Source organism: Phalaenopsis equestris, unplaced genomic scaffold (assembly GCF_001263595.1).
Source record: "Phalaenopsis equestris unplaced genomic scaffold, ASM126359v1 Scaffold000121, whole genome shotgun sequence".
In the NCBI taxonomy this organism is placed as follows: domain Eukaryota; kingdom Viridiplantae; phylum Streptophyta; class Magnoliopsida; order Asparagales; family Orchidaceae; genus Phalaenopsis; species Phalaenopsis equestris.
The window spans coordinates 256,822-270,443 of NW_018164563.1; the positions used below are offsets into that span (position 1 = coordinate 256,822).

The 13,622-nt window shown below is 34.3% G+C and overlaps 2 protein-coding genes across 6 annotated transcripts in view; both read right to left on the reverse strand.

Moving 5' to 3' along the window:
• The window catches only part of LOC110021121, a 41,606-nt gene extending 38,942 nt beyond the window's left edge, over positions 1-2,664 (reverse strand). For all 3 annotated transcript variants that reach the window (XR_002293614.1, XR_002293615.1, XM_020719468.1), the window contains exon 1: positions 2,392-2,664. Coding sequence is in view for 1 of the 3 variants with exons in the window: in XM_020719468.1 (XP_020575127.1) it covers positions 2,392-2,605 (214 nt within the window). In the remaining 2 variants the exon portion in view is untranslated. The remainder of the gene's footprint in view (positions 1-2,391) is intronic.
• Positions 2,665-7,203: 4,539 nt separating this feature from the next.
• On the reverse strand, positions 7,204-11,765 carry LOC110021118 (probable protein phosphatase 2C 27). 3 transcript variants are annotated; one of them, XM_020719463.1, is made up of 5 exons: positions 11,582-11,765; positions 10,958-11,118; positions 10,666-10,860; positions 9,365-9,570; positions 7,204-7,985 (listed from the first exon to the last, which is right to left on the reverse strand). In XM_020719463.1, exons 2-5 carry the CDS (start codon positions 11,051-11,053, stop codon positions 7,427-7,429), a joined length of 1,056 nt encoding a protein of 351 aa, XP_020575122.1. In that variant the 5' UTR covers positions 11,054-11,118; positions 11,582-11,765; the 3' UTR covers positions 7,204-7,426. The 3 variants fall into 3 exon arrangements, with proteins under 3 accessions (XP_020575122.1, XP_020575120.1, XP_020575121.1); XM_020719461.1 differs by having other exon boundaries at positions 10,958-11,121; XM_020719462.1 differs by lacking the exon at positions 11,582-11,765 and adding an exon at positions 11,444-11,499 and having other exon boundaries at positions 10,958-11,121.
• Between the last annotated feature and the right edge of the window lie 1,857 nt (positions 11,766-13,622).

A 13,622-nucleotide genomic window follows, 5' to 3' on the forward strand; every position in this document is an offset into this window, starting at 1 on the left:
ATATATTTATTTATTTATTTATTTATTTATTTATTATTATTTATTTTAAAAATATGTGAAAAATACTCTAACAATATATTTGAAAAAAAAATGATCGCAAATATGCCCTAAAATATAATGTGACACCAATATAAACGGAACTTGGATGCTTCTTTTTCCATATATTAATGAATTTAGTGGACCGTGCCTCTTTCAAGATTATTATTGATAGTGAAATGCTGACATGAATGGATTCACCTTTAGCACTGGAATAACAATAAATTTGATTCCAATAACAAAGCTTCATTCAAGAGTTTTGATACTCTGCCATAATAAATTACATAATTAACCAATCTTGGACTTCTTTTTCTTTTAAGCATCAACTAAACCATGACATTTATCATAACTAATCCAAGTGCTCATTTGGTAGGTTGTAAATAGAAAAATGTTTTAGTAAATGATTATTTTATTTTCACTCATTTTAAGAGTGAAAAATAAGATCATCACTTTTGAAAAAAGTTTGAGATAATGAAATAACCTAATTATACTAATTCATTTTTTTTCTACCTGTTTTTAATATTACTTTAGTACAAGCAAGATACGTTTGGTGCACCTGTAGCATACTAATAAAGGAAAATATAGAAATTTTATAAGTTCCTTCTTCAGAAAGCCATCTAAGGGTGTGATGGAAATGTTCATAATTTACTTTACCTCTGCCACACTTTTGTATGGTGACTATCTTCTTGCCATTGTTTTTCAAAAATTTGTGGTGCTAACGATCTTTTCATAACCAGATATGCTAAAATATGATACTAGTATTTTTTGAGAAAAAATATCTATAATAGCCAGAATAATTTCTAATAATTTTACATCACATGTACTATTTCCAAAGCCAGTTTTACCAGCAATTGCAGCCACTCCAAAAAGACCATAAATTAGCGTCCAAAAAAGCTATTTTTAAAACTTTTATATAAACAAATTCTCACAACAATTGAGCAAAATGCCTTAAATATGCTTTTGTTGTTCAAGCAACAAAAAGAATGGCAATACATTACCAAGCGATCCCTAATCTTTTAAACATTACAAATCAAGAAAAAGAATGTTGCGCTCCAAAAAAAGTTTTGTTCTAAAACTATCTCCATGCCAACCATTTGCTCCGCGGACTAATCCATTATTATATGCTCTAATATCCCAAACCAAGTTAGTAGTAGCATCCAGCACCCAAAGAAAAACTTATATTATTATTATGTCCCTCCATAAGCGTGATGTGTAGACCATAACAATGGATCTAACATGGGTAATCTAAATAGCAATTGGAAAAGAATAATATATGCTACTAGAATGTCTCTTCTCTCACAAGTTAAATGTCAATTGAACTAGACCCAATTCTAAATATTTGTAAGTAAAATAAATTAGGTAAATTTACACACATAGCACAAAACTCTTATGTATTTACACATCTCACACATAAAGTTTCTGATTTACATAACCAACTGTTTGGTGCTTTAAACTTATGCATGAAAATGTGTATTTCATTTTTAAAAAGCGATAATAGTGTTATTTTTTATGTGATATTAAAGATATGTGTGCTAGGTGTGAGGTAAGTAAATAAATAAGAGTTGTGTGCTATGTATGTAAATGCCCCAATAAATTAAGACATCAAATGTCACTGAGAATTGGAAGATTTGAAGTCTAAATAAGGCAATGATCAAAGAACAGCAAGTCCAATTAAAGGATACAAACTACCAATGAACACCTTGTCTTGATTTGTGATGTGCACGCTCGGATCGACTGAATTCTCAAAATGAACAACTAAAGTGACTTGATAGGCCACACCAACAAATTCAGATATAAGGCCAATCAATCAAAGGTAAAGAGAAAACTAAAGAGCTGTTTTTAGTATGTAATTTTAGGCTTAAATCCGGTCAAACTGAGTTTTTTTGAATTTTACGGTTTATCGGGATATAGCAAAATTTAGCAGTTTTTTATCAAACAAATTTATTTATTTGGGTTTACTAAATCCTATAAATTTTAAAATAACAAGCAAAAAACCAAAAGGCTTCTCATTTTCCTCAAACTAACGCAGATGCATTGTGAGTTGAGTTTGTGATAAATTCTCTCAAAAATATCGCATTTGAGATGTATAATGTGATTGTCCCCTTTTTCAATGAAGAAGCAGACAACATGAAGAGATGAAACAATATCAGATTGTATATTCAAGCTTGGGAACTTGAATTACCAACTTATCGTTCATCAAAACTAATTTCTCTTTTCCCCCATATTCAGGACAGCATGAATCAACATAATTTACTACTTTCTCTGCACCATTGTCTCACTGTTCTTCGAACTGACAGAAATTAAAGACCAGACGAAAAAGAACTTTATATTACGATAATGGAGAAAGGATCTTACTGATTGGGCAAGTAATGAGGAACCCGGAGCGGGAGCGTTCAATAAGCGAGGATGGAGCCTTGTAATCGTAGCGAGGGATGCTGATAACGGCCGAGTGCTGCTCCCATGGCCTCAAATCATCCACCCCATTATCTTTCTCTTTGTCCTCTTTCCCAAACCCTAACGCTATCCCTGGCTGCTCTCCGACTTCATCCCTAACCCTTGACTCCGCCATTTCTCTATCGCCTTTCTCCCTCACGCCAAGCAGAAAACATCGAGAGCATGCATTTACTTTCCTGTTATCGGAAAAATATTTCCTACTTAATAAAAAAAATCGTTTTAAGCTCCTAGTAATATTTCTCTCATGTTATTTTGTACTATTAATTTATTATTGTGATGATATTCGTATAATATATTATTATATTCTATAAATATTTTCAATATTGTAATAACACAATAATACATCAATACAACCACAATAAGTATATTATTATATTCTATGAATATTTTCAATATTGTAATAACACAATAACACATCAATACCACCACAATAATACATAATAATCCGGCAGAAAAACGGTAGAAATATTCTTCTGTGTTAACGGGTCGGATTACAGGAAAACGCGCTCGTTTTTTTGAAGTCATATGTCTATATATGAGTGGACTTCAAACGTAGTTCTACGTTAGGAGTCTTGATGTAATATTTTTCCACTGTTATCCACAATAAACCATTAAAATACCATAAATCAGCACCCACAGTATCCTGAACACTCTAGAAAATACAACTCGAGAATATGATGGGTGTGTATTAGGTGTAGATTGGTAGATATTGTATTGTAATATCATCATAATATTATTAGAATAACATATATGATAGTATTTTGATGGTATTTGTGCTAGTATTGTATTGCAATATCTCCAAAATACCACAAGAATATCATCAATTCATACTGACCGTGTATTATTTCCTCCCAACACTTAGGCGTTATTTGAGTGCACCTTCTATTTACCTTAAAAAGGATTTATTGAATCCTAATTTAATAAACCTTGCATGCACATAGCTCATAAGGGACGAGGATTTAATAAATTCATATTTAAATTTAAAAAATGACAGACCATGAAAAAAATTATGGAAAGCGCAAATTCGATTTAACGTAACATTTGAAGTAGTTTTTTTTTAAATTATTGTTTGACTGAATTTAAGTTAAATTCAGAGTGTGTTTGGGACAGCTTATTTAGAACGGTGGCGTTTTCAACATGACATCACCTTTTTGGAAAAACGAGTCAGCCAGCTTTTGCTAAAACTCTGTTTACATTTTTGGTATTATACGCGAATCGTGGGTAGATCCCGCGATCCGCATTTAATACTGTCTAAAGACCCCTGATGCCCACGTCTCCTTTGCCCTAATTTCGCAACGGCTCTTCTGTCGATCCCGTGCGCAGCACTCCTCAACACTCCTTCGTCTCCTCGGTGACGCTCGATTCTGTGCGCAGCACTCCTCGGCAACTCCTCTGTCTCCTCCGTGACGCTCGATCCTGTGCTCCTCCGTCTCGTCCATGACGCTCGAACACGTGCGCAACACTCCTACGTCTCCTTTGTGATGCTCGATCCCGTGTGCAGCACTCATCGGCACTCCTCCGTCTCCTCTGTCTCCTCCGTCTTCTATTCGATGTTCGCTCCTTCCGTTCGCAGACCTCCTCCTTCTTCCGTTCGCAGAACTCCTCCATCTTTCGCTCACTGGTAACCTCATTTTTTTCCTCCTCGATACTCAGCCGCTTTCCGATTTGTATATTTCCGTGAAGATATCGTTGGATGTTTTTCTTTTCGCTGCTTGTTCGTCCGATCGTTTTTGTTCTTCATCTTTGTTTTGGTTTTTTTATTTTTTTTCTATAGAAGTTGGCTTGATTTGTTTATTTATTATTGCTATACTTTTGTTTTTTTTTTATGGAAGTTGGCTTGATCTGTTTGTCGTTTGTTTTTTTTTTCTTATTGCTATACTTTTGTTTTATGGAAGTTGGCTTGATCTGTTTGCGTTTGTTTTTTTTTTTTCTTATTGCTATACTTTTATTTTTTTTCTTCTTTCAATTTACTTCTTTATGAAAATGTCTTGATCTGTTTATTTCTTATTGTTATACTTCTCCTTTTTCTAATGATATTGCTTTGATTTTCTTGATGGAATGGATAAAACTTGGTGGAGTAGCATATTCGTTAACATGTCACATTATATTAACTCCAAATGTTGCATTCAATTTAAATGAAAGAAGAAAGTGGTATTATGGAGTGCTTATCCCATACATTTTGGATAGAGTCAATCTAGTTGGTGAATTTGTAAAACTTTTTTAGAGATAGCTCTAAATACTGCAAAATGAGAAGTTTCACAGTCTGGCTTGTTGTTACCAACAAATATTGTATTGCATCTGTCACTAAAACGTGATTCCTGCGTTTATGTGCTTCATGAGGGTGCATGAAATTAGCATAGAGTTTTTAGTTTTTGGTTTTGTACTTTTAATTTGACTACCAATTATTTTATTTAACTTTTTTGTACTTTTAATTCTCACACTCTTTTTTCTCTATTTGAATTTATATTTGGAGTTGTAATTGACATAATCATTGTTCCTCTTGAAGCTTTATTTTATTTTCAATGTCATTGCACTATTTGATCTATATATTTCATTAATTGCATTATGAATAAAAACAAAGAAGGGACTTCATCAGCAATGTGGGACAACGATGTGACATACATTTTCTGCAACTTATGTATTAAAGAGATTGAACTTGGAAATAGACTTACCACCTACTTTAATAAAGAAGGGTGGCATAATATTTTCAAAAAAATTAAAGAAATTACAGGACGAGATTATGATAGATAGAATTTCAAGAACAAATGGGATCAGCTAAAAAAGAAGTGAAAGTTATAGAAAGAATTTAAGCGGGGATCGACGAGTTTGGGCTGAGATCCTGTCAAACGCACCGTGGATGCTTCAAAAGAATGGTGGACCGTGCGGTATGGGCCGTGATTTGCTGCTACATTTTAAAGTCAACACGGGGATCGACGGGATTGGGCTGAGATCCTGTCAAGCGCACCGTGGATGCTTCAAAAGAATGGTGGACCGGGCGGCATGGGCCGTGATTTGCTGCTACATTTTAAAGTCAACATTATAATTTTTTTCCTTGTCATTTTGACGTGTTATTTTTTATTATTTTTTTTATCTTATTATAGTCAATATAAATATGTGGAGATGCATTTTACTTTTGTATGCATAACTTTGCTCGTTTTATGTGATCAGATATATTTGAGTTATATAAATGTAACTTCACTTATTTGTATTGTCATGTCTTAACATTTGATCTTTAATTTTGTTGATAAAATAACTAATTTTGAAACACAAATTATTAATTCAAATAAAATAAATTTCAAATAAGCTGTTTACAAAACGCACGAACCAAACAACTCAACAGTTTATCCAGAACAGAGGCAGATTGATAATTTATCCAGAATCAGTTGTTTGCAAAACACATTAACCCAACAGACAGATAGATTGTCCGGATAAGCTGCTTATCACCAGATTATCAGGATAAATTGGATAAGTTGCAGCTGCCCCAAATAGACCTTCAAGCTAAATTAGCACAACACCACAATGCTACCTTACAAGCTTAAATTATTTTTTATGTTTATATCACCTAAATTGGTTGTGTCACGTCAAACATATTATTTTTTTAATTTTTAACTATGAAATATATAACAGTTGGGGCTCTAACATATCAAGCCCCCAAAACATCGAGTATATGTATTGACCACCCAAACTTTAAAGAGAACATTTCAACTACCCAAAACTTTATGAAGAATGACAGAAAGAAAATGACGATTAAAATGTTATATTTAAAATTTAGATGATTAAAATATTATATTCACTGTTTTGAATTTTCGATACTTTAAAATCCTAAAATTTAAATTTTAGATATTAGACATGTAAATACGTAGTAATTAAGTGGGCATGATTGCTCATCTTTTTTTTAATTTTTGAAAATTTTTAATTTTTTTTTGTACTAAAATAAAAATGAATACTTCAATATTAATGAAAATGGAACAATAAGTTACTTTCACGATTGTCATTCTCAACATACTACTAATCTTTATTCAAGAATAAAGTTTTGTCTACATTAAGGGGGTGTTTGGCTGCAAGCGAGATTTAAGTTAAATAAGATCTACTAAATCTGATAAATTTGAATTTACTGAATATAAATATTAACGATGATCGGCTCAATTGAGTTTAAATCCAATTAAGCCCATTTGATAAGCTCAACATAAATCTATTTGAAATATATTTTTTATGCATTAAATCTCTTAAATCCAACTAATAAGTAAATTTAGTAAATCTGAATTTAATAAACAGAACAAGTAAAAATTAGATTTAACTTATCGACAGATCTATCAAACTTATTATATTTGACTGGATTTACATTAAATCTAACTTAAATGCTCTTAAAAGAATGGTTCAAACACCCCCCTAAATCTTAAATCTAAAAATATACTATAAAACACATTGTCATCTTTGAAATTGCTTGAAATTTGTTCAAAATATCTTATTGCAAAAACCAATTTTTCCCCCACATAAATTACTAAAAAAATTGGGAAAAAAAAAAAAAAAAAAAAAAAAAAAAAATATGATTTATACATAGACACATAATAGCAAAAAAGAAATAAAAAAAATTAAAAAAATTGCCCAAAATGACCCTCAGGCCATATGTGCAATACTATAAAAGTGAAATCAACTCCCAAAGATCAACAAAAACAATTTCTTATTGAAACACAAAACCTTCATCCCCCAGCCCTAGTAACATCAAAGATCAACTAAACACAAAAAATACAATTAAGAATTACAATAGAAACCCTGAGTGCTTCCCATGAATGGAATTAATCTGAAATCTCAAATTTACACTTCCAACCTACTTTCTTCAAACAAAAAATCACATCTAAAACCTTATTGTTCAAATTGACCGGACCAACTAGAAAAGAAAGAAACAAACAAATAATACCATCAAATTCTTTCAGTTTCAGCCATTGCTGTCCAAGAACCCCTTGAGAAGATGCAAACCTTCGAGCGAAATGCTTCGCCGGACGCGGGGTTTGGCGACCTCGATGCGAGGCGGCGGATTCGATGAGAAGCAGACAACAATCGCCGTGAGATTATCACAACTGTTTCTCTGAAGCGCCTCTCGAACAAGCACCCTTGAACACCTTGCCGGATCATTGTGAGCCATGAGATCTTTTCGGACGACGGTGACTGCGTATTGGCTGCTCATCACATCCCAAAGGCCGTCGCAGCCGATTATCAGGAACTCGTCTTCCTCGGTTAAGATGGTTTCATGGAGCTCCGGCTCGGCACTTAGAGGGCATGCGGAGCCTTTCGGGCCCTTCATGTGCCAATCTCCGAGAGCTCTTGATACAGAAAGTTGGCCATTTAGATAGCCGTCAGAAATCATGCCGCCAAGTTTCTCGATTCGAAGCTTTTCAAATCGAGAATTTGGCTTGTGGTCTCGAGAAAGCTCAATGGCGCGGCCACGCTTACCTAAGACAGCACGACAATCTCCGGCATTGGCGATAAGCATGGTCCTACAACGGCGAGGATTTATGAGAAGAAGAGGAAGTAAATGAAATTACATCAGACTAGTCTAGGTGATTTCTTACATTTAAAGGGCATTTACATAGATACTACATAAGTTTCATATAATAACATATCCAACGGCTAAACATATATATTCACATGTATACCAAAAACTCTTTAGCATCACATCAAAACTATAACCATTACCACCATTTTTTAAAGTGAAATACAGTTTTTCATGCGTTGTTTTTGACACTAAGATGTTATAAATGTAAATATCAAACTTTGAGCGTTAGATATGTAAATATATAAGAATTGTATGGTATGTATGTAAATTTCCCTTTCCCTACATTTAACCATACTAGGTACTCGAAACAATATATAGGGCAATTACATACATACCATCCAATTCCTATGTATTTATATATCCAACACTTAAATTTTGTTTTTTACATTTATACCACCCGAATCTTTAATATTAAATAAAAAATACCACCATTTTAAAGTGAAATACACCTTTTCATGCATAGAAATGTATATAAAATTGAGTGATATGTATGTAAATCTTCCAACTATATAATATTACATAGTTAACAACTCAAAATAGAGCCGCGGCCTTCGAAGAAATCAAACCATATCATACTGTTTGGGGGTTGGTTAGATGAATCCTCGCTCTCTGCTCATTTGGCTTTAACCAAAGCCACAAGAAGGAAAATGATCAAATCATGCAATGTTCCAGCACACGGTATGCTAGAAAGTTAGAATTGCAATGTTTATTATCGAATTGAATAATGTGTTGATGCAAAAGTGCCTCCATATAGGATATTTACATCCATACCAATCGATTCTTATGTATTTGCATATGTAACACCTAAACATCAATTTTTTACATACATAACCACCCGACCTATGCATGAAAAGGTGTATTTTACTTTTTAAAAGTTAAAATTGTCGTATTTTGTATCTGATATAAAAGACTTAGGTGGCATAAATGTAAAAAATAATAGTTCATATGTAAGATACATTAATAAAGAGGAATTGGTATGTATGCAAATGACTCGAAAAGTATACAGTAAATAAAATTTCTCGCTAATAAAGATATATTCTGGATGAAAGCTCCCAATAACTCTAACATCCCTAAAACCTCGAGTTAAATAAAGGAAATGAAGATTTGCATGCATACTACTTGATGCATCTACATATCTAAGGGCTAAATTTTAATTTTTGTACATATACCCACCTTTCCCATGCTTGAAAAGGTGTATTTTTTGATGTGATATGAAAGATTTGGGTGGTATAAATGTAAAAAAAAAAACAAAAGAATTGGATGGTATGTATGTAAATGCCCCTCAAATAAGAGATAGTAGATATTGTTGCCAGAACAGACCTTCTAAATATAAGAGCGGCCAAAGCCGTTGTCCCTGAGGAGCAATCGAGAAAAGGCGAATCGGCAAATGCATGATCGGTCATCACAAATGCACTTTTCATGGCCTTCTCCACCGAGTTAGGGAAGTTATGGTCCTCAATTATGAACTTGAGCAAGTTTTCTCGAACAAAAGAAGCCGCATCAATGCCACCATGGCCATCAAATACCTATTCATTTTAATCTCTTGTCAAAGTTAGTTCCATTCAAGTTGTTCACTCATGACATTACAAAAACACTAGAGATTTGTTTTAGCAATATTTTAGATTAGAAGGGCCTAATATGAAAAGGAAACACAATGATATGAACAAATGGAGATTTAGGGTCCGTTTGGGGCAGCTTATAAGTGCGATCAGCGTTTTCAAAACGCCGCCGTACCTTTTGGTTCGCGTGTTTCGCCAGCTTATCCGAAACTGCGTTTGGATTTTTACACTAAACGCGGGCCGCGGGTCGACCCCTGCGGTCGGCCTGCGGGTCTCGGCGGGCTGTGTTTCAGGATAAGCAGCTTATCCTGAAACGCACAAGCTGCCCCAAACGGACCCTTACATACACACCACATAATTCTTATCTATTCACATATCCAATAACTAAATTTTTATATTTATTTATGTAACATCATAGTTTGTAATAACATAAAAAATAACACAAACAACAACTTATCTAAACTGAAATCAATTTTTCATACATATATTTTTGATATAACTCAAGCATTAAGAAGTTGTTTAAGATCACTTTTTTGTTTATATTTATAATAAAAATAAAACATACTTGGTATGTTATAATAGGCTTAGTTGTTTTTAAAAACATTCAAAACAAGCCGATCTATATTTTAAAACATAAAATAAAAGAGGCAATTATATACAATCTGAAGCTTACTATTTAAAAATCAACCGCTATCTTTCATTCATTTTTTAAAATCTCACTCAAATATCAAAATTCATGGTAAAAACCCAACCCCTATTTTTCATTTTAATCAAATTCTCGATAGTTTAATCGTGGCACGCGTACATAAATTGATTCGGTTGTTCAAAAAAATCAACCAAATTGTTAATTTGTTAATGTCAATGTTTCGGGTTGTGCGAATACAATATGTAAATACATAAGAATTATGCAACACATTTGTCCATACCCCAAACTTTGGAAAAAAATATTTCGTTCAGACGGAATATTTTCTCCAAACTTTGATATAGTCAATAATCTCAAATGATGTAATAATTTCTTAGAAAAAAAAACATTTTTAAAGCAAATTAAAAATTGCAACGCACCCCATAGAAAGCGCCAGGTGCTGGAAGAACAACACCACCTCCAAGATGATTGATTATGTCATCTATGCAAATATGTTCATCTTCCATATAGGGTTTCGCCCCAATGTCCGAGCAGCTTCCAGACCTAAAAACCGGTAAAAATTCACACTGCTCATCCAATGAAGGAGGCAACCTCGGAGGCCTCAGATCCAAGCCCTAATATATAAAACAAATCATAAAACCGAACAGAATGAATTCCCATTTAAACCAAAGCAATCAGAATCCATGCAGAGAAATCCTAGAAATTAAATACATGTTGTTCCGATGAATCCACCAATCGGTTAGTGCTCGCGCAATGCCGGATAACCGAAAGGTGCCGAGGAGGTTTTGCATCATTCATCTGCTCCATTCGCCTCGGAGACTCCAGATCCTCGCCAAATAGATAAGAACCGATCTCCCTGCTCCCATACCTGCCTTCTAACATCACCAAAAAATGAGAGAAGTCAGCCTAAGCTGGTCATCTTCCTCTCCTAATCATGAATACCAACAGCCTTTGAAACAAATTAGGGCAAAATTTTTAATCCAATCTTCAACTCCACCAAATCAATTTCCGTAAAAAATTCTCTGACTTCATCAATCAATCCAGAAGATAGCTTACTTCCAGAAATCATACAAATTGGTTAACAAACCTCCAACGGCCGCAAGTTACTGAGATTTATGTGATTATTAATATAAACTGAATACAAAAAAGAGATCTAGAAGAGAAAAAAAAAAACAAAACAAAGATGCCGCAACATACAATATTCCTTTGAAGAAATCAAACCAGCAAAAGAGAATTAGTCAACCAAAAAAAAAAGAAACCCTAAAATCAATTCAGATGATATATTATAAATAACTCGCAAATTCCAAATTAGGTTTGGATGATTGCTACACTAACCTTTTTGTTTCGTTTTCGAAGTCTTTTTTCTTGTTTCTTTTTTAATCTTTGGAATCTGAGCGGATGAAAAAATCCTCAAATTTGTCGGATGATAAGAAGAAGAAAGGCCACAGCTTTGGATGGCCGAGACTGGATTCGTTTTATACCCAAAAGTAGCGGAAATTACATACACACTACACGAAACAAGCTATTTACAAATAAACAATCCTCTTACATTCATTTTGAAATTATCTCATAAATACCAAAATTCATCATAAAATCTCAATTCATATTTTTCATTTTTATTAAATTCTCAATAATTTGATTCTGACACTTATAAATTCATCAGTTTGCTAGTTAAAAAAAAAATGATCAAAGTGATTAATTTGTAAGTATCAATGTGTCTGGTGTTTTGTATGTAGTCATCTCAAAAAAAATTGTATGCGAAAAATATGTTAGCATGAATCTAAAGGCGGATGGACTGCTCGGGAAAAAGATATGTTTGATTGGACATAGCTCGTCGACGATCGTTTGGTTTGGACACCAATGAAAGGAGTGTTTTGTTTGAGCGATTAGTAAAGTGTGTCTGAGGATCTCTCACAATGTAGTGATTGGTCATCAGAACGATCGACAAGGAGTATCCTCTCGGACCCAATGTCAACGGAGCCAAGATTTAGTAGGCGGTCGGTGAACTTCTTATCGATCGAACCAGTCTGCTAATTTTATTATATGTAAATATCTCTATAAATTACCAAAAGGTTCTTCTGACAAATTAATGATGAGAGAACTAATGTGTACTTTTTTAATGTTAAGACTTATGACTATAAATAGGGGCCTATATCATGAATAAAAAAAAAACACTCACTTTTACCTATAGAACACTTTACACATTGGGCGCGTTTCTCAGACATATTTGGATTCAACATCATGTAAAGTGCGGTGAGTGTGAAAACATGTTGTCAACAAAAAGTGGAGCCTAACAACAACAATAGGGATAATCTAGTCAAAGGAATGGGGTTGAAGCAGCATGCAATAGGGAGTTTATGGAATAATTTGTCCAACAAGGCTTGCAGGATTTGAGAACACAAATTACCAACCAGATGTCATGAAATTTTGCAGAGACACTCAGAGTCGTGGCCGCCTTAGGGGGCAGTCCAAGTCCTGGGAGAGGAGCTAGCCCAGCGAGGAGCACCTAATCCCCCTCAAGCAGAACCACCAATAAACAATGGAGGAAGAGTGATTCACCTACAGAAGAAGCCCGATGACGGTTTGTACCAAGGCAGCGCCAGATCCATCCCTTTGGGGGAGAGGAACCGACAAGCGTGGATGAGGTGCAAACGCATCCGGAGATGCTTTCTCTTTACAAATCTCATAGAATCATATAAAGGACGATTGGATCTCAACGACCACCTCACATTGTTCGAATCATTCATATAACTATTGAAAATTTAGGATGCCCTCAAGTGTAAGCTATTCTTCACATCATTGAGATCAACCGCATGAAGGTGGTTTGACGGTTTGCTTGTAAAAGTAATCACGTGTTTTGCAGAATTCAAGAGACTTTTTCTATCACAGTTTCAGTTCCTTGAGGTCTATGAAGAGCGCCTACTCTCTATGAAAACTTAACATGTGAGCCAACAAGAGCTTGTGATCATTTATAACATTTTTCTATAGTGAACACTTGATCTCAATGATCTGAAACCCAACATGACATAAGTGCACTGACATAGAGAGTCAAGTCGAAAAGATTTTATTTTGACCTTGAACTCACAAAGCCACAGTACTTGATCTAACAAATAAAGATGACCAACAAATATATCGTCACCTATGAAAACGCTCCAGAACCTGCCGAACAGAGGCACTAGAAATGACTGCCACAAGACAACAGAAAGCAACCCAGATAGAGTACATGACAGACCGTCTGCCCAAGCTATGAGAACCCCACTCATTGTCACAAGGATCAGAACCAATAGGTCAGGGCTTAGAACCGCTGATCGTTCTATCACCATGAGCACCCCCGACACAACCATGGGCCCCCACGAACCCCTCTGAGAGTGTCCAC